General features: G+C 43.2%; 2 protein-coding genes across 5 annotated transcripts in view; one reads left to right on the top strand and one right to left on the bottom strand.

Moving 5' to 3' along the window:
- The window catches only part of capn15 (calpain 15), a 31,062-nt gene that overhangs the window by 4,600 nt on the left and 2,678 nt on the right, over positions 1-23,784 (bottom strand). Inside the window, exons 1-7 of one of the 2 annotated variants that reach the window (XM_060869434.1) lie at positions 12,875-13,446; positions 8,285-9,641; positions 7,818-8,026; positions 7,509-7,692; positions 6,626-6,849; positions 986-1,111; positions 195-347 (exon numbers count right to left, since the gene is read on the bottom strand). In XM_060869434.1, coding sequence (XP_060725417.1) covers positions 195-347; positions 986-1,111; positions 6,626-6,849; positions 7,509-7,692; positions 7,818-8,026; positions 8,285-9,641; positions 12,875-13,044 — 2,423 coding nt within the window. In that variant the 5' untranslated portion in view covers positions 13,045-13,446. Of the gene's footprint in view, positions 1-194; positions 348-985; positions 1,112-6,625; positions 6,850-7,508; positions 7,693-7,817; positions 8,027-8,284; positions 9,642-12,874; positions 13,447-23,784 lie in introns of those variants that run through there. The other variant, XM_060869435.1, reaches the window with a different exon arrangement.
- On the top strand, positions 18,076-23,196 carry LOC132845459 (uncharacterized). 3 transcript variants are annotated; one of them, XM_060869438.1, is made up of 3 exons: positions 18,076-18,821; positions 18,924-19,014; positions 22,174-23,196. In XM_060869438.1, exons 1-2 carry the CDS (start codon positions 18,106-18,108, stop codon positions 19,009-19,011), a joined length of 804 nt encoding a protein of 267 aa, XP_060725421.1. In that variant the 5' UTR covers positions 18,076-18,105; the 3' UTR covers positions 19,012-19,014; positions 22,174-23,196. The 3 variants fall into 3 exon arrangements, with proteins under 3 accessions (XP_060725421.1, XP_060725420.1, XP_060725419.1); XM_060869437.1 differs by having other exon boundaries at positions 18,924-23,196; XM_060869436.1 differs by having other exon boundaries at positions 18,076-19,014.

Genomic DNA, 23,784 nt, shown 5'->3' with positions numbered 1-23,784 from the left:
GTGTGTGCGCACAAGGGATCAACACTGATCATCAGTATTGTCCTATCACAAATCTTCTTCAGTTTCTCTTCATTAGTAAATGCACGTTACGAAACACGTCAGATACTGATATACTGTCTAATCTGTAGAAGTCTTAACTGATGGATCTGTAAATATAATCTACTGATAGTGTTTATAAAGCACAGATTACTCACTTGATGAAGTCTCCGTACTCCATCCAGAACACTCCCTCACTGCTTCCATGAGCCATCAGCTCGTGTCTCAAGTGCTGTGGCCAATCAGGCCACTCATCTGACCAGGAGCCGTTCCAGGAGAACCGTCCCCATGGGTTCCGCAGTCGCAGCAGCCTGGAACAAAGACACAACAACGAAAAAAACAAACAAACAGAAAACTCCTTAAAAAATATTGTGTAAAATAAAATACAAATATTTAGCAATAATCTTACACACATTCTGTTGTGTTCTGTCTTTAGCCCTATTCGGACGGGATTAGTTTTACGTGGGGAGGTGGAGTAATGCAATTTTACCTCAGGACGTCTATAATATTAATTGGCCAATTCGCACGGGACATCTCAGTAAAACTAGCAGAAGTGGGAGGGGTAACTCACTTTATGCACCACAGTAACCTCCTTGTCGTCATGTGCGTATGACGTTGCTTCCCGTTATCACGTTGGCAAACATGGCGCGTCCATGCTTGCAAAACGCGCCAAAAACTACTTTTAAACAGGAAATGACGGAATTTTTACAGCGGAACATACTTACAGCGGGTCTATTCGGACGGGATTAGTATTACCTGAGGTAATTTTTCTGGACCTTTTTACAGAAGGTAAAAGTCTCCGTAATCTTGACTGACATTGTCCGTAATGATTACCGAGATGGCACATTCGGACGGGACTAAAATCACCAAGAAGCTCTGGTAATAATTACTTTACCCCCACGTCCCCACGTAAAACTAATCCCGTCCGAATAGGGCTTTAGTGAGTTACCTGTAGCCTTGAACGTCCCGGACATCCAGAATTGAGTAGGCATGTCGTGGGCGTAGCCCCAGAGATTCATATACGGCATCATCCACCTTCATGTTCCCACCACCACATGACGCACCCATCAGGAAACTGAGGAAGATATAAAACAAACACCAACATCATCCAACCATCGCCACCAATCCCATGGAGACTCATGTAAACAAGACTAGATAAGTGCTTGAATTGTTTGGTGTGAGTTTTTTGTGCCTGTCTCAGCATTTAAATTATACTGTTTTTTGACTTTCTCCTCTTAGTTAATATTTTACATTGTCGCTTTAGTTTTTTAAAATTCCTCCTTCTTCGAGAGATGCTTCCTGTTTGTTTCCTGTCTTCAAACATAGCGGACGAAACGTCAAAGGTACGTAATCATTAAGTATGGCACACTTTTTCAGCCTGTCCAGTGTGAGAGCTGCAGCATGTTTAGTAATTCTTCCTCTGTCATTAGAGTTAATTTTACTTGTGATAAGTGTTTGTTAGTTAGCTCTCTGATCGAGAAGATCTTAGCTTTAGAGGTGTGCATCCAGACACTAGAGAGGGATAGTGATAGTAGTGTAGTTTCTGTAGGGGAAAATCTGGATGCCTTAGGCGGAGTTAGTAACCCTCCTACTCCGGCATTAGAGCCCTCACAGCAGGGCGAATGGGTGACGGCTTGGCGGCAAAGTCACAAAGCCAAAGCTAACACTAAGGCTTGCCCACAGGAGCACCACAGCTCTCCGCTTCACATGTCTAACAGGTTTACTCTTCTCAGTGAAGCACCTGCGGAGAGACCTGAAAGAGCTCTGGTATAGGAGACTCCATCTAAAAGGCATGTGAAATTAGCTCAGCCTTTACGGGCTCCAGCAGCACTGGTTAGGTGTATTCCAGGAGCGAGGGCACTGGACATAGCAGGTAATCTTCTAGAATCTCTTCAAGAAGTCAAGCAAGAATCTAGACACACGTTTAACTCATTAAAATTTCTTCATACTAACATATGTGTAGCCACAAAAAATAAGTCTACTGAGTCAGTTCCTCTAATTGTTATTTACAGACCTCCTGGACCATATTCTTGCAAATTTAATGTAAAACCTAGTTGTTTCTTTAGAAAGCAGTGATTGTTGGAGACTTGAATATTTATTTTGATAAGTTAGAAGATCCTCTGAGAACAGCAGGTGTTTCCATCTTAGCTTCAGTAGGGTTTAACCAGAACGTAATAGGACCCACTAATAATGGAGGTCTCACTCGATCTCGTTTTAACTCTCAGATTAAATATAGAAAATATAATCACAGTGTTTCAATCAGAAGCTCTCTGATCTCCTCCCAGAATTATCACCCATGATTGGATCACCATCTGACCCACAGAACTTGATCAGGTGACTGACTATTTAGAGTCAGTATTTCACTTCACCCTAGATATTGTAGATCCACTTAAAAGGAAAGTAATTAGAGAGAAAAGAAACTTGCATCCTGGTACAGTGACAACATACAAACTTTAAAAAAATCAGCTAGGAAATTAGAACGTAAATGGAGTCAAACTAAATGACCAGTATTTCGATTAACATGGAAGAAAAGCCTTCACAGCTACAGAAAATCTCTTAGTGCTGCTAGATCAGTGTATTTCTCCAGCCTTATTGAAGATAACAAAAATAATCCTAAATTTTTATTTAATACTGTAGCAAAACTAACTAGGAATAAAAACACTGCTGAAAAGCGCACACCATCTATTTGTAGCAGTAACGACTTCATGAATTATTTCAATGGAAAAATTAGTAACATCAGGGAGAAAATTCAGACCATTAATTGAATACTAAACAATTTGATAGATAATGCTGTAGATAATATTTCTGTTTTTGATCAGTATTTAGACCGTTTTAATCCCCTTCAAGAGACGGACTTATTTTCACTGATTTCTTCTTCAAAATGATCAACCTGTATACTGGATCCCTGACCTACATGTTTCTTTAAACAGATATTACAAGTAGCTCTCCAACCCTTTCTAAAGATAATAAATTCTTCCCTTAGCACTGGCTGTGTGCTGAAATCTTTTAAGCCGGCGGTTATCAAACCTTTGATTAAAAAACCTGACCTCAACCCAACCCAGCTGTCCAACTATAGGCCAATATCAAACCTCCCCTTTATCTCCAAGATCATAGAAAAGGTTGTAGCTCAGCAGTTATGTTCAGACCTACATAGGAATAATATTCATGAAATGTATCAGTCAGGATTTAGGCCTCATCATAGCAAAGAGACAGCACTGGTTAAAGTGGTAAATGACCTGTTACTGGCCTCTGATTAGGGTTGTGTCTCTTTGCTGGTGTTACTTGACTTTAGTGCAGCTTTTGATATCATTGACCATGTTATTTTACTTGATAGACTAGAACATGTTGTTGGTGTTAAGCGACAGCTCTCTCCTGGATCAGGTCTTATTTGACAGATCGATATATCAGTTCGTAGACCTAAATGGTTAGCTTCCATTGTTATGCTGATGACACACAGCTATATGTTTCAGCTCAGTCAGATGTGAGCCACCAGTTTAATAAGACTGTAGATGTGTGAAGGACATTAGACAGTGGATGCTTACTAACTTCCTCCTGCTTAACTCTGACACACAGAAGTTCTTGTACCAGGACCACAGGCAGCCAGAAGTAAGCTTTCTGATTAGCAGTAAAAGACCTCGGTGTGATTATTGATACCGGTCTCTCATTTGAAGCTCACATAAATAATACCACAAGGGTAGCCTTCTTTCATCTCAGAAATATTGCTAAGATAAGAAATATGATGTCATTACATGATGCAGAAACACTAGTTCATGCATTTTTTACCTCTAGGTTGGATTATTGTGTTTAAGTCCAGGCTAAAAACACAATTGTTTAATCTAGATTTTTATGAAAAGTTTTCTTAGGTAAAGGAGCAGATCTGGAGGGTTCATGGGCACAGAGTGTTTGGTGATCTGGAATGTCTGGAAGTTGTCTCCTTACCACCCTCACAAGTCGGTCAGGTTTGCAGACTGTGGAGTGGAGGGACGCTTTACATCCCAGGAAGCCCTCATGTCTGTGAGGCTTCTGGCTCCATCCTTTTAGTTATGATGTCATAGCTAGTCATGCTGGAGTCCCTGTCTGCACTTAATTTACTTTGTTAATCACATGATTAAAATACCTAACAATTTTCTACTCTCTCTCTCTGCCTCTCCCGAGCTCACAGTGTTCAGATTTCCTAGCATGATCGTCTCTTCTTACGGAGCGAATTCATCAATCCTGATGTTCTACACCTGGTTGGAGTCTCGTCACCCGGTGGTCACCCTGCCAGGGATTGACCTGCATGGTCAGCCAGTATCTCATGGGATTGCGTGCGCTGCTTAAGACCAGAGACCTAGCCTTCAGAACAAGGGACAGGGCGGCCCTAAGAACAGCAAGGGCCAAACTGTCCCGAGGCATCAGAGAGGCAAAGCTTGCACACGCCCAGACAATCCATAGCCACTTCCAAGAAAGCGGAGACAGTCAGCGCATGTGGCAGGGCATACAGGCGTTCACGAACTACAAGACAGCTTCACCTGCCTGTGATAGTGATGCCTCCCTCCCAGATGCTGAACGACTTCTATGCTCGGTTTGAGGTGCAAAACAACGTAGCGGCAAGGAAGACCATCCCTCCCCCAACGACCAGGTACTCTTGTTTATCCATGGCCGACACGAGGAGAACTCTATGCAGAGTTAATCCATGGAAGGCTGCGGGACCAGACAACATTCCTGGCAGGGTGCTCAAGGAATGCACAGAACAGCTAGCGGATGTCTTCACTGATATCTTCAACTTTTCCCTAAAATTGTTCCTACATGCCTCCAGACTACCACCATTGTCCCCGTCCCAAAGAAGTCTACAGTGTCCTGCCTCAATGACTACCATCCCGTCGCACTCACACCCATGGTTATGAAGTGCTTTGAGAAGCTCGTCATGAGGCACATCAAGACCCAGTTACCACCCTCACTGGACCCCCTACGCATATCGTCCAAACCGCTCCGCGGACAATGCCATTGCCACGGCCCTTCATTTAGCCCTCACCGACCTGGAAAATAAAGACACTTATGTACGAATGCTGTTCTTAGACTTTAGTTCAGCATTTAATACAATTACCCCTCAGCACCTGAGTGGGAAGCTGAGCCTGCTGGGATTGAACACCTCCCTTTGCAACTGGATCCTGGACTTCCTGACTGGGAAACCTCAGTCAGTCCGGATCAGGAACAGCATCTCCAGCACCACCACACTGAACACTGGAGCCACTCAGGGCTGCGTGCTCAGTCCACTGCTGTTCACCTTGCTGACTCACAACTGTGCAGCAATGCACTGATCAAACCACATCAAGTTTGCCGATGACACGTTCGTGGTGGGTCTCATCAGCTAATTGCCTGGTGTAGAGCCAACAACCTGTCTCCGAATGTTGATAAAAGCAAAAAGATGGTTGTTGACTTCAGGAGAGCACAGAGCGACCACTCTCTGCTGAACATTGACGGATCATCTGTAAAAATCGTCAAGAGCACCAAATCTCTTGGTGTTCAACTAGTGGAGAACTTCACCTGGTCACTCAATACCAGCTCCATCACCAAGAAAGCCCAGCAGCGTCTCTACTTCTTATGAAGGCTGAGAAAAGCACATCTCCCTCCCCCCCATCCTGACTACTTTTTAAAGAGGGACCATTGAGAGCATCCTGAGCAGCTGCATCACTGTCTGGTTTAGGAACTGCACCATCTCAGATCACAAGACCCTGCAGCGGATAGTGAGGACAAAGGTGAGAAGTTCATTGGAGTCTCTCTTCCCTCTATCATGGACACTTACAACACATGCTGCATCCGCAAAGCCAACAGCACTGTGTATGAGTGGAAGACCCCACACACCCCTCACACACACACTCTACTCCCTCCTGCCATCTAGAAAAAGGTACTGAAGCATTCGGGCTCACACAATGTAAGTTTCTTCCCGCAAGCCATCAGACTCATTAATAACTGAAACTGAACTGTACTGAGCACAACATACACACGCACATAACCTATATGGACTGCACAGACCTACATCAAATACACACACTTCCAATATACATCCATCAACCTGTTTACATGCTGTTTTGCACACTTTTGCACATACTGTCTAACATTTCAGTCGTTTGCTGTTTTGCACAATTCTTTACATCATCTCAGTGACACTGTGTACATTATAGTATTACTCAATAGTTACACTATTATAAACCGTTGTAGAAATGACATAATTTACATTTACACTATTTACTGTAGAGTGTCACCCAAATGAGGATGAGGTTCCCTTCTGAGTCTGGTTCCTCTCAAGGTTTCTTCCTCATATAATCTCAAGGAGTTTTTCCCTGCTGCCGTCACCTCTGGCTTGCTCATTAGGGATAGATATATAGTATTTTAAATTTTAAGTTAATCTTTTTAAATTAATTTGAAACTTTAATGGTATGTATTCATATATTTATTTTTATCCTTATTTTTTCTTATTATTATATATTTCTTTCTTTTTTCTCTCTCTTCTGTTTCCATACTTCTGTAAAGCTGCTTTGAGACAATAGGAATTGTTGAAAGCGCTATACAAATAAATTGAATTGAACAAGTATATTGTGTGTGTTACCCCGCCTCCTTGGAGCTGATCATCTTGGCCCAAATGATGTCAGTGTCAATGGGCTCCTCACGTGGGTTGGTGTTGTTCACCTGAAGGTTGAGGCTGTCACATGGAGCTCCAGTCAGAGTGGCCAAACCCTCTATGGCTCGACCAGCCTGCAGTGCAAAATACGAACCATGCAGCTTTGCCAGTGCCTTTTCTATCAGAGCCACCCACAACTGTCTCCTCTGAGCCTAGAGAGAGAGAGAGAGAGAGAGAGAGAGAGAGAGCGAGAGCGAGAGAGAGTGGCACAGACTGAGATTACTATTATTATTTATTATTATTTAAATGTTCTTACCCTAGAAAGACAAAAGTAGAGCAATTAGAAATTGAGAAATAGAAACAATGATACGTTTGATGAACGGATTGACAGGGAAATGGATGGATAGATAAATGTTATGATGCTTGGATTAAAGGTTAGTTTGAGCCTTGGACATATACAGAATACAGAGATGAATACCTGGTTAAATAGCTAAATAATTTGGTTAGATGGAGGGATGTGGACTTGTGTAGAAGATAAACACTTTGATGGATATATGGATAGTTAGAAGGATAGAGAATTTGAGGAATGGATGAATGGATGGAAGGATATTTAAGGCTATGGGCTAATGGATGCATAATTGAAAGGGATAGATGGATACTGACTGTGACTAAAAGGATGGACAATAAGTTGGATGGCTAAATAAATTCTGTTTATGTTCTAGAAATGAATGGATGTATCAGAGCTTGATACAACCCCCACCCCCCACAGACAGACACCCCCCCACAACACCCAACCGAAAACCCCCCACCAAAAAATAAAAAACCCGACACACAAAAAGACCCTCCCCAACACAGAGACACACAAACACACCTGTGAGAACAGCAGGTACCCATACTCATCACATGGGAGCATGTCGTCCACCAGCACTGTGGTCCAGGTTCCATCTTTACACAGTCGAACCTGATACGCTCCTTCAGGACAAATCGAACGGGTGATCATCACTCGCTCTACCAGCTCGGGACGCTCCGCTAATACGGCCAGTGCACTCAGGAACCTCACACATACAGTTGTGACTCATTATAAATGTACAAATGTAAAAACACTGCTTATTAAAACTTCACACACACACACACACACACACACACACACACACACAAAACCTCCTCCTTTGTCTCTTACCAGCAGTTACCCAGAAGCCCTTGTAGGATGTCAGAAGGGCGAGGTGTCCGAAAAACTGACCATTTCACCCCACGATCCTTAAAGTTGTTGCAGTTTATCTCGTGTGGGCGGAGCCACTTTTTGATTCGCTGCTGGACGCTGTCACTCTCCGGGAATCCCACTGATCTGGATCCAGGAGGAAAACTGTCGTCTACAAAGTTCACTGCATTCTGAAAGACACAAAGATGACAATACAGAACGAAAAACCAAGATCCATGTTACAGGACATTAGCTACTCAAACACATAGCAGAACACAATAAATAATGCATTTTCCATCATGCATAGCTATACAGGTTGGTTTACTTTCTTGTTATGAATTGTTACTACTATTTAGGCACATGTCTGCCTTCTGTTTAACAAACTATTATTAACAGTTAGCTATATTCCATAGAAAGTTACTGTCCTGTATCCACCCCACTACACACACCTCTCTGCAGAAGCTAACGATGTTCTCCCACAGTTCCTTTGCTTCCCCCTCATCCGTTTTCCTCCGTTGTTCCACGTGAACACTCTCTCTGCGGCGTAGTGCTTTCACTTTTCTGGTTCTCAAGTAGCGCTGAGCTGTGTGACATGCCACACAGTGCTTTACGCACACCTCATTTAGTAGTGTGCATGCTGGACATGCCCACTTCTCCCCTTGCCCTGTCCCTCGGGGAGTGTGCAAGGTCTTTTTAGTGAAGGGCTCAGAAAATCCATGAAGTTTAGAGGTTCCACATGCACTGCAATGTCCTGAACCTGTAGGATTTCGCAATGTGCACTTGGAACATGCCCATGATGTAAAATCAGGGCTTGAGGGTGTGGCTGGAGTGAACCGAACAGATTCACCAAGGACATCAATGACATCTGTGCTTGGCCCCGTCCCCTGGCGCGGCCCTCTACAGGCATCACATCGTCCTGCTGAAGATACTGAGGGGCCAGAAGGAGCAGAGCATCCAGGACATTTCCAAGAAGGTGGGGCTGGATGGTTAGAACTTGGCTCCTCCTCTTCAAGTACACTAAGGCGTTTGACTGGTTCTGAGGAAGGGAGAGGCTTAGGTTTGGAGGCAGGTCCTGTCGATGGGGAAGTAGGGGGAGGGACTTCACGTCTGCTGCGAGGAACAGGATTATTTTGCAAAGAGGACAAGGAAGGTGGAAGGAAGTGGGCATTGTTAGGAGGTGGAGATGGTGTTTGAGAAGGGACAGCGTTAGGAGATGAGTCTTCAGTGAGATCAACGATGACTGCCCCAGCATTTTGTGCAGGAAACCCAGACAATGGTGTCCGGACGTCCGGAACTACCAGGGCCTCGGGTGGGATTTTGGGAAGTGAAAGTTTCCGTGGGCCGCCACAGGCTGAGCAAGACATAGCTGTAGGTGTATTTAAAAGTGTGCACCGAGGACATGCCCACCCCAATACCACACCCACTTCTGTGCTTCCTAATTCCCCATTAGACTCAGACTTCTTTACCAAGTCTTCATCCACATGCTGCCGTTTAGGCTCCGAGTTGGAAGTAATGGGTTCTGAGATGGAGGGAGAAGAAGAAGAAGGGGTAGGGCCATTTGAAGTACTGGGTGGTGCTCCACAGACTGAGCATGCCCCTGATGCACTGTGATTGGTCAGTGTGCAGCGTGGGCAGGTCCAGCAGCTGCTGAGGCGCAGAATTCTGTTCAGGTCAGGTTTGTTACGTGGTGCCTCACAGATGGAGCAGCGTGGAGATCCTGCTGGGTTTAAGAAGGTACAACGAACACATGACCAATCAGAACCAAGCACCATGGCCTCCATCATCGACCCACGAGAGTGAGAGAGACTGAGGGAGAGACAAAAAGAGAGAAATTAGTCTACACAAACAAACAAAGCAAAAATACACACAGTAACTAATCTTTATATTAAGCCCTGCAAAGAGATTCCCTGTTAACACCCACACACTACCAAAGCCAACAAGTTCAAAACTCTGGTTATTCCTGCTGAGGGAAAGACCACCACATACAAACATATATCAAGAGAAGAGAAAGCTTCAGTTGAAACAAAGAAGTTGAAATGTATAAAATCCTCTAACTTCTGGAGAGATGTTCCATCAGAGTCAGCAAAGTCCTCGCTCTAACCTTAAGCTTCTTCATAAACCGGTCACAAATAACAGCAAACACACACACCGCAGTTCCATTGCAAACAAACCAAACACAAACATTACACCTGATTTCATACAGACTCCAAAATGACATCAACATTCTCCACAAACACATCAAGACTACAATAAGAACAAGGATATCCCTTTTCCAGCCAAAGGACAAGGTTTTTGGGTTTGCGTGGTGCTAAAGCTCAGTGGTCAACTTTCTCTTTCAGGTATTAGCAGCTTAGGCAGAATGAAGCATCAACATTTAAAATACAGTTTACAAAGGAAGGTTTTCATCAATCTATATGAATTCAGTTCACTTTCAGATTCCTAATGAACTTTTAACATTTGGATCCTAAACTGGACCCTATGTACAAGTTCTGTTTATATACAGGTTGCATGTTAGTTGATGCAAAGTACATACAAGAACATAAAACATGAACAATTTAATAATATTAAAATGCTTCTACTTATATTTCTAATACTTTTTTAAACAAATGATTTGCAGCTTTTTAAATGGAAAATTTTATTGAGGTCCTGCAATTTGCTTCAGAGTGTTGATTTGATGGCTGCACAAGACCACAACTGTGACTAAACAACACCACAACTTAAATACAAGGATGAAAAGATTGCATGCAGCTGTATTTATGTGAGTCATCAGCTATTATTCCATCACTGCTTTACCTTTTAGAGAAGATGCAGGTACAGCAGCAATCTGAGATGATGACTTTTTTATTTTTTTTGTTTTGTTTTTGTTCTTTTTTTTTATATTGTAAGCTCTAGTCCAATGAAAATGAGTGTCTGGTTTCTCATGATTGGTCTGATTTACTGTAAAACATCATTCTGTACTGGATCAAGTGCTATTCTCTTCTGTGCTGAATGATAAGTGTGGCACACATTGTATTCAATTTGGCCAGTGATGAATGTGATCATTACACATACTGTAAGATCAATCATTACAGTGATGCACTGGTGAGGACCAGGTAGATTTAACTGTCCCCACACGCGCGCAAGAGAGACTGTCCCCACACGCGCACGAGAGAGAGACTGTCCCCACACGCGCACGAGAGACTGTCCCCACACACACGCGAGAGAGACTGTCCCCACACGCACGCGAGAGAGAGACTGTCCCCACATGCGCATGAGAGAGAGACTATCACGCCTCCACCCATTTTTTAAAATAAATATAAAGTTTAAAATTAAGTAAATATTTATCTAACATTTATCCCTAATGTGAAAGGGACTCGAGGATGGTGAGTAAAACCTCCCTGAAATGGTATGAGGAAGAAACCCTGAACACTAGACTACAACTTTAATACACACTAACTACAAGACATTTACATTTACGGCATTTAGCAGACACCCTTATCCAGAGTGACTTACAACTGAGGGTTAAGGGCCTTGCTCAGGGGCCCAGCAGTGGCAGCTTGGTGGACCTGGGGTTCGAACCCTTGACCTTCCGATCAGTAGCCCAACACCTTAACCACTGAGCTACCACAACCCCCACAAGAGTGCTGTGATATTGCTCATGTAGACACACTTGGCTGAACAGCAGTTAGCACTGACTCCACACACACACACAATATTGTAGCAGGATGAGGGCCAGATCTTATGTTGGTGTTAATGATTGGAACTTAGTCTCCAAATGTCCTGCTGTGTGTGTGTGTGTATGTGTGTGTGTATGTGTAGGTGTGTGTGTGTGTGAGAGAGCATGCGAGAGAGAGAGAAAATCAACACTATAAATTATAATTATTCTTACTATTAACTTTCCTTGGAAGTTTTCTGCTGCTCTCTGTGCTGAACACTGAAGCTCTGGAACTGTAACCTGACTATTATGAAGCTCCTGAACTCTGTGCTGATTTCTGAAGCTGTAAAGCTCAGGATGAAACATTCTGCAGCTATCAGACTCCAGACCAAGCATTCTGCAGTGCTAGGCTGAACTATGGGCTCCAGAATGTTCTATTAGATTTTGGATTTTGGTTCAACAAACCTCCTGAAAAACATTCTAGGGAATGCTAACACACACACACACACACACACACACACACACCCTAAAGGCCTGTTTCACTTATGCATTGTTTTAATGTGACACAGAATGAATGATCTTTCTCATACACACACAGAACAGTACAGTGTATGAATAAATAACACTCTTTGTCTTTCCATGTAAAAGATCAATACAGTGGAGCCAGTTTGATCGAGCAAGATACTTCCTCCTCTATCACCTTCATTACTCCCAGAGTAACTTCAGATTAAAGCCCCTATTACTTCAGATTCTGGAGAGCCCACATCATCTGCTAGCTGAGATAACTGTGTGCATGTTAGCAGCTAGGCTAACTGGCTAACTGAGGGAGTGAGGGTGTGTAGTGGCTAGGTTAAGTGCTGTTGTAGTAACAGGAAGCCACTGACAAATACACAAAAGTATGTGCACCCCTGACCATCACACCCATACATGGTTCATCCACAAGCTGACCCTTGTGTAGAAAGTCTTTGTGTTATAATGACCATGACTGGAACTAAGAGTCCAAGCCCTGTTCCAGCATGACAATGTCCCTGTGCACAAAGCAGATCCATGAAGAGTGAAGAACTCGAGTGTCCTGCACAGAGCCCTGACTCTGACTCAGTTACACTGAACAAACACCTCGGGCATGAACTGGAACTCCGACTGTACTCCAGACCTCCCCACTCTTACATCATCAGTATCTGATCTCACTAATGCTCTTGTAGCTGAATGAACACAAACCCCCACAGACACAATCCAACATCTAGGAGAAAACCTTCACAGAAGAGTGGAGCTCATTACAACAGCAAAGGGAATACATCTGGAAGGAGATGTTCAACAGTGGGTGTGATGGTGTGTGTTGGTGTGTGTGACCTGCGCGGGTGGTGATGTGTGTGTGATGGTGTGTGTGTGATGGTGTGTGTGTTACCTGCGGGGGCGGTGATGTGTGTGATGGTGTGTGTGTTCTCGGCTCCCCCACACAGGGCTGCTGTGACTGTTGCGTATCCAGCCTACAGGGGGCGTTGTGGGGTACGATGACCCGCTGAACCCATGCTCAGGCTCCGCTTCTGTAGTCAACGATGATGCCGAACTCCCCATTGCCACAACAACCCCCTTCTCCCCCCACGCACAGGTGTATCAAGTGTTTACAACCAGCACCTCGATCAGTCCTATTCTAGTGCAGTCAGTCTCCATTTTATACACACGCACACACACACAGGCAGAATTCTGGGGTATACATTGAGATGTTCTTATTTCCTATTTGTTAAGAGCAGAGAGAGTGGGACAGTCCTGATCGGTCCTTCACCCCCCCTACACACACACACACTAAAGCTGTAGGTCTGTGTGTTACACTTGTATTATGGACTCAAAGAACACTGTACTTGTGTGTGTGTAATACTGCAGCTGCTGTAGGAATTATGCACATATCACATTCCAACCTGACACACACAGACAGACAACAGCACACTTACACACACACACACACACACACACACACACACACAGACACTTATACACACACACACATACACACACACCGCTATGGTGTGCCCACGGTGTTGTGTGTGTTATTTCCACTTGTGTGTGTGTGTGTGTGTGTTGCAGTGTGTCCCAGATTCCCGTTACTGTGTGTTTATAATCCCGTTACAGCTTTCTGCCTCTTCTTTGAGCTTCCGGGTTTAAAGGCAGCGCTCGTGCTCGTCCGGTGCAGATCCGAATTTGAAAAGAAAATAAGAAAGTTTCCGGCCGTTAAACACAGTTGTGTCACGAACAAATCAGACGTTCGTTACGTCTGAAACTAAGCAAATAACGTTGACACGGTCTCGTGCAGTTCCTCTTATGATCGGCGGGCCTTTGAAGCGTGAGCGCGTGCGCTGCCTTTATTCCGTCTGTCCTCAGATGTACAAACCGGCGAAGCGAATAAACAGCGCGCGTGCTGAAGGATCTGCTCCTAGGACGGAAATCCACATGATGATGATGATGATGAGTAAATGAAGGTTCCCGGTAATCCTGTAAGCAGTGACCTGTCCGCATGCAGCAGCACCGGGTTTATCCTCATACAGATGCTGCAGCAGTGCGACCTCCCCCCCCACTGCACATCGTGTGTGTGTGTGTGTGTGTGTGCGCGCGCGCAAAGTGTATATTCGTGTTTTTTCTTAGATCAGCTGCACGCGCTCTCTCTGATCTGGATTATTGAGTCAGCAGCGCGCGTGCGCAAAATCCTTCATTCTTTATAAGCAGCCGAGATCTGTTAAAGACATCGGTTTCTCCTCCTACCGAAATACACACACACACTCATATACACACACACACTCATATATACACACACACACACACTCATATATACACACACACACACACTCATATATACACACACACACACACACACACATACACTGTACACACAAACACACACTCATATACACACACATACAAGCACACACAAAATACACAAATCATTGAAACAGTAGTGTGTGTTGAATATTGTGTAGTCTGTAGTGTGTAGTCTGTAGTGTGTGTTGAATATTGTGTAGTGTGTAGGCTGTATTGTGTTGAATATTTTGTAGTGTGTAGTCTGTAGTGTTGAATATTGTGTAGTCTGTAGTGTGCTGTCTGTAGTGTGTAGTCTGTAGTCTGGAGTGTGTAGTGTGTAGTCTGTAGTGTGTTGAATATTGTGTAGTGTGTAGTCTGTAGTGTGCACCCTAACGATATCCCACACTAGAGAAAAATCACACAACTGAAAGCCCATGCGGGTTATGTTACACCAATCGTATCAGTATGAGTTCAATCACAGTCATGAGAGGCATCATCACATCTACACAACACACAGGACCTGATTAACAACTGTACAAGGAGACAAAATGCACACACACCACAACATACAGCACACAGGACTTTCCATCGTCAGCATGGTCTGGAACATGCTTTCATTTTGCACTGAGCTACAAGGAGAATGTAGTGTTAATGGCCTCCAGTTTCGCCTTGTGTGTTAAAGTGTGTAACTCCTCCCACAGTCGTGTCAGACAGATACCGAGAAAGTTCGATTGTGACTCACTGTTATCTACAGACATGAACAAAAGGACACAAGTCACATGAAGAGAAAACATTTCCGCTGAAATCCTCAAAGCTGTTCTGCAGGATTGTTTAGTTATTAATCTGTGAGATGAACTGCGTCTCTGCGTCCCCTTGGGTCTCATTTCTCTAGGATTCAGGTGTGGCTGAATAACAGGTGGGGTTAAATAGAACAAACACACACACACACACACACACTCTATCACTCTTCCTCTATTAGTTCTGCTTAGTGTGTGAAGTAGTGAATAGAGTTCTGATATAGCACTATTATACTCAAAAAACAAGATCAACATTATACATAATAAAATATGCACATTCACAGATTTGCATAAATAAAAAATCTTTCTTTACTCCATGTTCTTTACTCCCTGCCTTACTCTCACACCAGTGTGTGACAAAGCAAGTTCTTTTTTACACAAGTGTGTATCACAGATATGTAATTTCAGTGAAGATTATACATTGTATGCAAATTACATACAACTCTATAACTCCGGTTCCTATCTCCAGTTAGTTCCCACTTACTGAGTGGAAGAAAAACGTCACACCACTGTTTGATCTCATCCTGTCATACAATCTCTCATTAAATATTTATAAAGCCATTACGTAATTAGATTCAGATAACATCATTCAAACAATTTTCACAATAATTTGTCTATTATTTTATTTGGGATTAAGTCTGTAGCTTTAGCAGCTCTATAAAGTTACTGCTGTTTTACCTCAGAGATAAAAAACAGCTGAACACGACACACCCTTAAGAACAGAACGGAGCATGAAAGCTTTTATTATTGCCACATATACATTACAGCACAGTGGAATTCTTTTCTTCACAAACCCCAACTGAGGAGGTTGGGGTCAAAGTGCAGGGGCAGCTATGATACAGCACCCCTGGAGCAGGGAGGGTTGAGGGCCTTGCTCTTGAACCCCGATCCTCCGATCAACAACCCAGAGCCTTAACCAGTTGAGCCACCACTGCCCCCTCAAAGAGACAAACTACCTCCTGTGGGCAGGTTTTAACTTCCTGTGTTTCTGCACAGTAGAAAAACAGTTTAAAAAATGATATAAATAGGCATAAACATCAACCATAAATAAATTAAAGGAACAAAATCTTAAGTCACATTATACCACAGTTATTGTTTTTTTACAGAGTTATTAATTCTAGTCTGAGATGGTGATGATTTGGGGATAAAGACGACAGGAAAACTCTAAAACTCATCTGAGTCTCAGTGACGCAGACATTAACCTGAACTTGAGTTAAAACCAAAGCAGCAATAACCGGTTACTGACAACTGGGTGTGGTCTCTCTCTCTCACAGACACACACACACACACACACACACACACACACACACACACACAGAATAGACAGACAGAATGTTCTCAGTTAATTGTTAATATCAGACGGCATGTTCTCAGTCCATGGTGTGGTTCAGAAAGAAGGATCACAGATTCAGACAGAATGTTCTCACTCTGTAGTGGGGTTCAAACCAAACGTTCTTAGCCATAGACAGGACCAGAGTAAGTTGGCCTCCTGTCTCAAAGCATGTGCTGATCAACTAGCTCCTATCTTCTCCCATATCTTCAACAGATCACTGGAGCTGTGTGACGTCTCCTCCTGCTTTAAACTCTCCACAATCGTCCCGGTCCCCAAGAAACCCTCCATCACTGGACTGAATGACAACAGGCCTGTCGCTCTGTCGCTAAGGCTCACTATACCCCCTTCCAGTCAGTGGATCACCAGCTTCCTGACAGACAGGAAACAACAGGTGAGATTGGGAGGCGTCACCTTCAGCATTCAGACAATCAGCACTGGCGCTCCACAGGGATGTGTCCTCTCCCCACTGTTATTCTCCCTCTACACTAATGACTGCACTTCAAGTGACCAAACTGTTAAACCCCTGAAGTTTAAACCCCTGAAGTTAAACCCCTGAAACACCCTCAAAACTTTGGAGATGATAGTGGACTTTAGGAAAGACCCCCCAACACTACCCCCCCTCACAATATCCAACAGCCCGGTGTCATCTGTGGAGACCTTCAAGTTTCTGTGCACTACCATTTCCCAAGACCTGAAATGGGAGTGCAACAAACTCCATCATCAAAAAAGCCCAGCAGAGGATGTAGTTTCTACATCACTTAAGGAAGTTTCGTCTGCCACAGGAGCTGTTAATTCTGTTCTACAGTGCAGTCATTGAATCTGTCCTGTTCACATCCATCACCATCTGGTTTGGTGCAGCAACAAAACAGGACAGAAACAGACTGTAGCACACAGTAAAAACAGCAGAAATAATAACTGGTGCCCCCTGCCCACCCCCCAGGACTTGTACCATACAAGAACCAGAAACCGGGCAGTAAAAATCACCACTGACCCTTCACACCCTGGACACACCCTCTTTCAGCTCCTCCCTTCTCTCAGGTGCTACAGAACTTTGTTTACTAAAACTTCCAGACACAGGAACAGTTTCTTTCCCCAGACAATCACCCTGATTAACACCTCACCATCATTATATTCACTGCTTCATATCTGCTTCAAAAAATGTTTACAGCAAAAGTTGCTTCTGAAAGCACTGGAGTTAATCTATTGAAAGGCGCTTGGAGATAATAAACAATTGATCATTTCGTTAGCCTGTCTCAAAGTGTCTAAGGAGAGTGCTGTTTTTTCAGCAGCAGCAGCGTTTTCAGCAGCAGCAGTGGATTTGGGGCTCTCGCTTTCATTTGTTTGCTTGGCTGAGTATCTTTACTCAATTGCGATTTATCTTGAGCTAAACTCTAACTCCTTACCCTTTGACATCTTTATTAATTTGTTTTCCCAGTGCCCGCTGCTAGCTGGTTAGCACCGCTAGCCTATTAGCCCGCTTCCGCTAGTACACACTACACTCTAACTCCCTATTTTTTTTACAGAGGGCGAACACATCTGCAAATACTTCTTAAAACCTAGAATAATCGCGCGATATACATTTTGATATCGTTACATCCTATTTATTTGTTTTCCCAGCGTCCGCCTCTAGCCGGCTAGCATAACTAGCCTGTTAGCCGAGTACCGCTAGTACACCTTTTACATCAATTATCTCTGTTGCTCTTACTATATAACACCATGTCGGTTACGTCTCTGCCTTTGAGTGCAGGTGAGGACACGTTCGAGCTGCACTCGGTGGAACTGGAGCTGGAGGCTGTGGAGAAGCAGATCCGCGACCTACAGGTGAAGCAGGCCGAGCTGCGGGAGCGGAAAGCAGCGCTGGAAGCCCCCCGGTCTCAGGTAAACTCCCGGCATTTAATCACTACTCCTTCCACCTCTACTCCGTGTGTTTCTCTGTCCAGGCCCAACGCACCCAGGAAGTGGCCTGGCCAGGGGCAGTTCACTCCAGCGCCGGGGCACCGCGGATCCTGGGTGCAGCAGCGGAGGACACGTGCCGGGCCCCGGTCGAGGACCTCTCCCCCTCCACCACCGCCGGTCTTCGAGATCCCCACCCGGACCCGCTTCGCCCCCCTTCGTGAGACGGACCGCGACACTGTGATCATCGGAGACTCCATCGTCCGCCACGTCCGTGCTACTGTGGCTAAAGGTAAGGCTCGCACTCACTGCTTACCTGGTGCCCGTGTTCTTGATGTCGCTGCACAGGTACCTAGGGTCGTGAGCAGAAACACCGGAGCTGTGGTTCTTCACGCCGGCTCGAACGACACCAGCCTGAGGCAGTCGGAGATCCTGAAGAGAGACTTCAAGACCCTGGTGGAGACGGTTCGCAGCACAGCGCCCACGGCGAGGATCATCGTGTCCGGACCACTTCCAACGTACCAGCGAGGAATTGAAAGGTTCAGTAGACTTTTTGCTTTTAATGAATGGCTTCAGTCATGGTGTCCGGCTCAGAATCTACACTTTATTGATAACTGGAATGTTTTCTGGGAGCGTCCTAGGCTGTTCCGCGCTGACGGCCTGCACCCCAGCAGAGTTGGAGCGGAGATCCTCTCGGACCACATCTCCAGGGCGCTGCACACCTTCTGACTGGTAAACTACGCCTTAAATTTAAATTTCAATAGCCATCCTTCACCTCAACACATCGATACAAATGCACACATACCTCTCCCCATAGAAACTGTGTCTGTTCCCCAAGCAGTGAGATTAAAAAGTAATTATGTAAGACGTTCTCGAAATAATCTTACTGTAATTAGACCAGAAAAATGCCAAAGAAACAAACAAAAACAGTTCCTAAAATGTGGGCTTCTGAACATTAGATCACTTGCACCCAAAGCACTTATCGTAAATGAAATAATCTCAGACAATAGCCTTACTGCATTATGCCTCACCGAAACCTGGATTAAACCAAATGACTACATCGGTCTAAATGAGTCTACACCATCAGGTTATATCTATAAGCACGAGCCTCGACAGACTGGTCGTGGAGGTGGTGTCGCCACTATCTTTAACGATTGCCTTACTGTTACCCAGAGAACACAGTATAGATTTAAGTCTTTTGAAGTGCTTGTCCTTAATGTTACACTATCGCACACGCACACGAAACAAAAATCCCTGATGTCTCTTGCGCTAGCGACCGTGTATAGACCACCAGGGCCCTACACCAATTTTCTTAGAGAATTCACAGATTTTCTTTCTGACCTACTGGTTAGCTTTGATAAAGCATTAATTGTAGGAGATTTTAACATTCATGTTGACGACACAAATGATGCGCTAGGACTCACATTCATGGACTTACTAAACTCACTTGGGCTCAAACAAAACATTTACATACATCTAACATACACTAGATTTAATAATATCACACAGAATAGATGTCACTGATATAGATATCATTCCTCAAAGTGATGATATCACAGACCATTATCTCATAATGTACACACTACCTGTAGAACAGGCTAACTGCGTTTCACCACGTTATCGTCTCGGTAGAACTATTATTCCGACCACTAAAGACAGATTCACAAATAACTTGCCTGATCTGTCTGGACTTCTTACTGCACCCTTAAACACAGACGACCTAGATGAAATTACTAACAGCATAGGCGCTATATTCACTAGCACACTAGACACTGTTGCCCCAATCAGATTACAGAAGGTTAGAGATAAAACGCTTGCACCATGGTATAATAGTCATACTCACACCCTCAAGAGAGAGACCCGTAACCTTGAGCGAAAGTGGAGAAAAACTAAATTAGAGGTTTTTAGAATTGCATATAAGGAAAGTATGTCCAGCTATAGACAGGCTCTAAAAGCAGCCAGGGCTGAGCACCTGAGCAAACTCATAGAAAATAACCAGAACAATCCCAGGTTTTTATTTAGCACAGTGGCTAGACTAACAAAAAACCAAAAATCTGAACACACAATTCCATCACAGTTCAGTAGTGACGATTTTATGAGATTCTTCACTGATAAAATCGAAAGTATCAGGAATAAAATAGGTGACGCTCAACACATAAGAGCAACTAGCATCCCGGTCTCACCTAAGGTTCTAAACACACAACTACATTGCTTTACAAGTACAGGTCAGGAAGAGTTAGTTAAACTTATTACTACAGCTAAATCAACAACTTGTTCACTAGACCCCATTCCAACTAAACTACTGAAAGAAGTGTTACATAAAGCCGGTGAGCCTCTTCTTAATATTATTAACTCCTCGTTATCTTTAGGTCACGTCCCTAAATCCTTCAAGTTGGCAGTTATTAGGCCACTCATTAAGAAACCTAATTTAGATCCTAATGGACTTTCAAATTACAGACCGATTTCACACCTTCCGTTTATGTCTAAAATACTAGAAAAGGTTGTGTCTGTTCAACTGAGCTCTTTCTTACAGGAGAACAATATCCTCGAGGAGTTTCAGTCAGGTTTCAGGCCCCATCATAGCACAGAAACTGCACTTGTTAAAGTTACAAAAGACTTGTTCTTAGCTTCGGACAAAGACTGTATGTCACTATTAGTTCTACTTGACCTTAGTGCTGCATTCGACACTATAGATCACAACATTCTCCTAGATCGCTTACAAAATTACACAGGTATTCATGGACAGGCTTTAAGTTGGTTTAGATCCTACCTGTCTGATCGATACCATTTTGTAGAATTAAATGGTGAATCCTCCAGCTTATTACCAGTTAATTATGGGGTCCCTCAAGGATCAGTTCTAGGACCTCTGCTCTTCTCGATATACATGCTTCCATTAGGGAACATTATTAGAAGACATGGGATTAGCTTCCATTGCTATGCCGACAACACACAGTTATACATCTCCTCAAAACCAGATGAAATAACTAAATTGTCGAAATTAACTCAATGCCTTAGAGAGATAAAAGACTGGATGAGCTGTAACTTTCTGTTGTTAAACTCTGATAAGACAGAAACACTACTTATAGGCCCAAAAACTAGTACACAGAAACTCTCACAACTTAATTTCCAATTAGAGGGATGTACTGTTACTAGTAGCTCGACAGTGAAAGACCTGGGTGTTATATTTGACAGTAACTTGTCTTTTGAAAATCACGTCGCCCAAACCACAAAAACAGCCTTCTTCCACCTCAGAAATATTGCCAAGCTGAGAAACATCCTGTCTGTATCTGATGCTGAGAAGCTAGTTCACGCTTTCATGACCTCTAGACTGGACTATTGTAATGCATTACTAGGTGGTTGTCCTGCATCTTTAATAAATAGGCTACAGTTAGTCCAAAATGCAGCGGCCAGAGTTCTCACTAGGACAAGAAAGTATGACCATATAACCCCAATTTTATCATCTCTACACTGGCTACCTGTTAAGTTTAGAATTGATTACAAACTGCTGCTACTTACGTACAAGGCTCTTAATGGTTTAGCTCCCATGTATCTAACTAGTCTTCTAACACGTTACAATCCTTCACGCTCTCTGAGATCACAAAACTCAGGACTCCTGGTAGTCCCCAGAATATCTAAGTCTACTAAAGGCGGAAGAGCGTTCTCTTATTTAGCTCCCAAACTTTGGAATAGTCTTCCTGATAGTGTTCGGGGCTCAGACACACTTTCACAGTTTAAATGTAGATTGAAAGCTCATCTCTTTAGTCAGGCGTACACATAATACATCCCATAAATATTGTGCACTATCACACTAGACTTGCACATTCTTATGAACAGCAGATATGTTAATCCCTATGCACTGCTCTTCTCTTCTCTTTTTCTACCCATGCTGAGACACCCATGCTAAGATCGTCTTCCGTGCGTTGAAATTTCTGGACCTCCACTGAGACAAGGCTGACTCTGTGAGAACCCTGAGACATCTACAGATCTACCGGCTCCAGTTGGACTCTGTGATACTTGTATATTTGTAACCACACCATCTAGTGTCACCCATATGAGGATGGGTTCCCCTTGAGTCTGGTTCCTCTCAAGGTTTCTTCCTTTACCAATCTAAGGGAGTTTTTCCTTGCCACTGTTGCCTGAGCCCTCAGACTTGCTCATTGGGGACAAATACATATACATACATACATACAAACATACATACATACACACTGTGAACTGTATATATCTTGAATTTTTATTATATTAATTCTTTATACTTCTCCTTATGTTTATCTTTTGTTTTATGTTTATGTTCTGTAAAGCTGCTTTGTGACAATGTCCATTGTAATTGCATTATCAGGACTGTCAGTCATCACATCATCTGTATATATTACACACTACTGCTGCTGTATAGTGTACTAAAGTATAATATTACACAATATTGTTATTTACACTCACACTTTATGTACATAACTGATCTGTTATATATTCTGTATTTATATTTAATACTCATAATGTCTATATTGTATCTCATCGTCTATATTGTATAGTAGTGTTATTTATGTGTGTATTGTATAGTATAGTGTTATTTATGTGTGTATTGTATAGTATAGTGTTATTTATGTGTATTGTATAGTATAGTGTTATTTATGTCTGTATTGTATAGTATAGTGTTATTTATGTGTGTATTGTATAGTATAGTGTTATTTATGTGTGTATTGTATAGTATAGTGTTATTTATGGGTGTATTGCATAGTATAGTGTTATTTATGTGTGTATTGTATAGTATAGTGTTATTTATGTGTGTATTGTATAGTATAGTGTTATTTATGTGTGTACTTTTGAGAGTCACAAACAGCTGGAACCAAATTCCTTGTGTGTGTCAACATCAACACACTTGGCCAATAAACCTGAGTTGTTATATTGAATTAGAAACTATTGAGAAAATACTGACTGAATCAAGAGTGTAATGAAATGAAGCCACTCTTGATTAGGAATCTGCTCAATTTTGTGAATGTAAATAGAAGCTCTCAGGCCGCAGTGGGGGTCAGAGTGAAGGGTGTCAGGCAGTAGTGGTTGTTATGTCAGGTCCTAACAGAACACTCGCAAGACTGAATATGGCTCCAATTTGGAAAATAAAATTAATCACACTTGACTCCACCTTTACACGCCATAGAGAAATTAATCAGATTACTACAAACCACAAGAGACCATAAATATATTCTCACAATAACAGAGAGAGAGAGTGACAGAGAGTGACAGAGTGACAGAGAGTGACCTCACAATTTCCCAGACTTGCATAACCAATACAAGAGATTCGTCCTAACTGGTCTATCCCCACACACACACACACACACACACACACACACACACACACAAACACCTTCTGACATCAACAGTTTTCACATGACTCAGAGAGAAAAGACAATGTCTGTCACTATATGCATTGTGAATAAGAATTTAATTTCTCTCTCACGCGCGCGCACACACACACACACACACACACACGCACGGAAGCACAGA

This window comes from Tachysurus vachellii, chromosome 5, assembly GCF_030014155.1.
Source record: "Tachysurus vachellii isolate PV-2020 chromosome 5, HZAU_Pvac_v1, whole genome shotgun sequence".
In the NCBI taxonomy this organism is placed as follows: Eukaryota; Metazoa; Chordata; class Actinopteri; order Siluriformes; family Bagridae; genus Tachysurus; species Tachysurus vachellii.
Note: the sequence above shows the minus strand (reverse complement) of the source record. Positions and strands in the feature narration are given on the sequence as shown.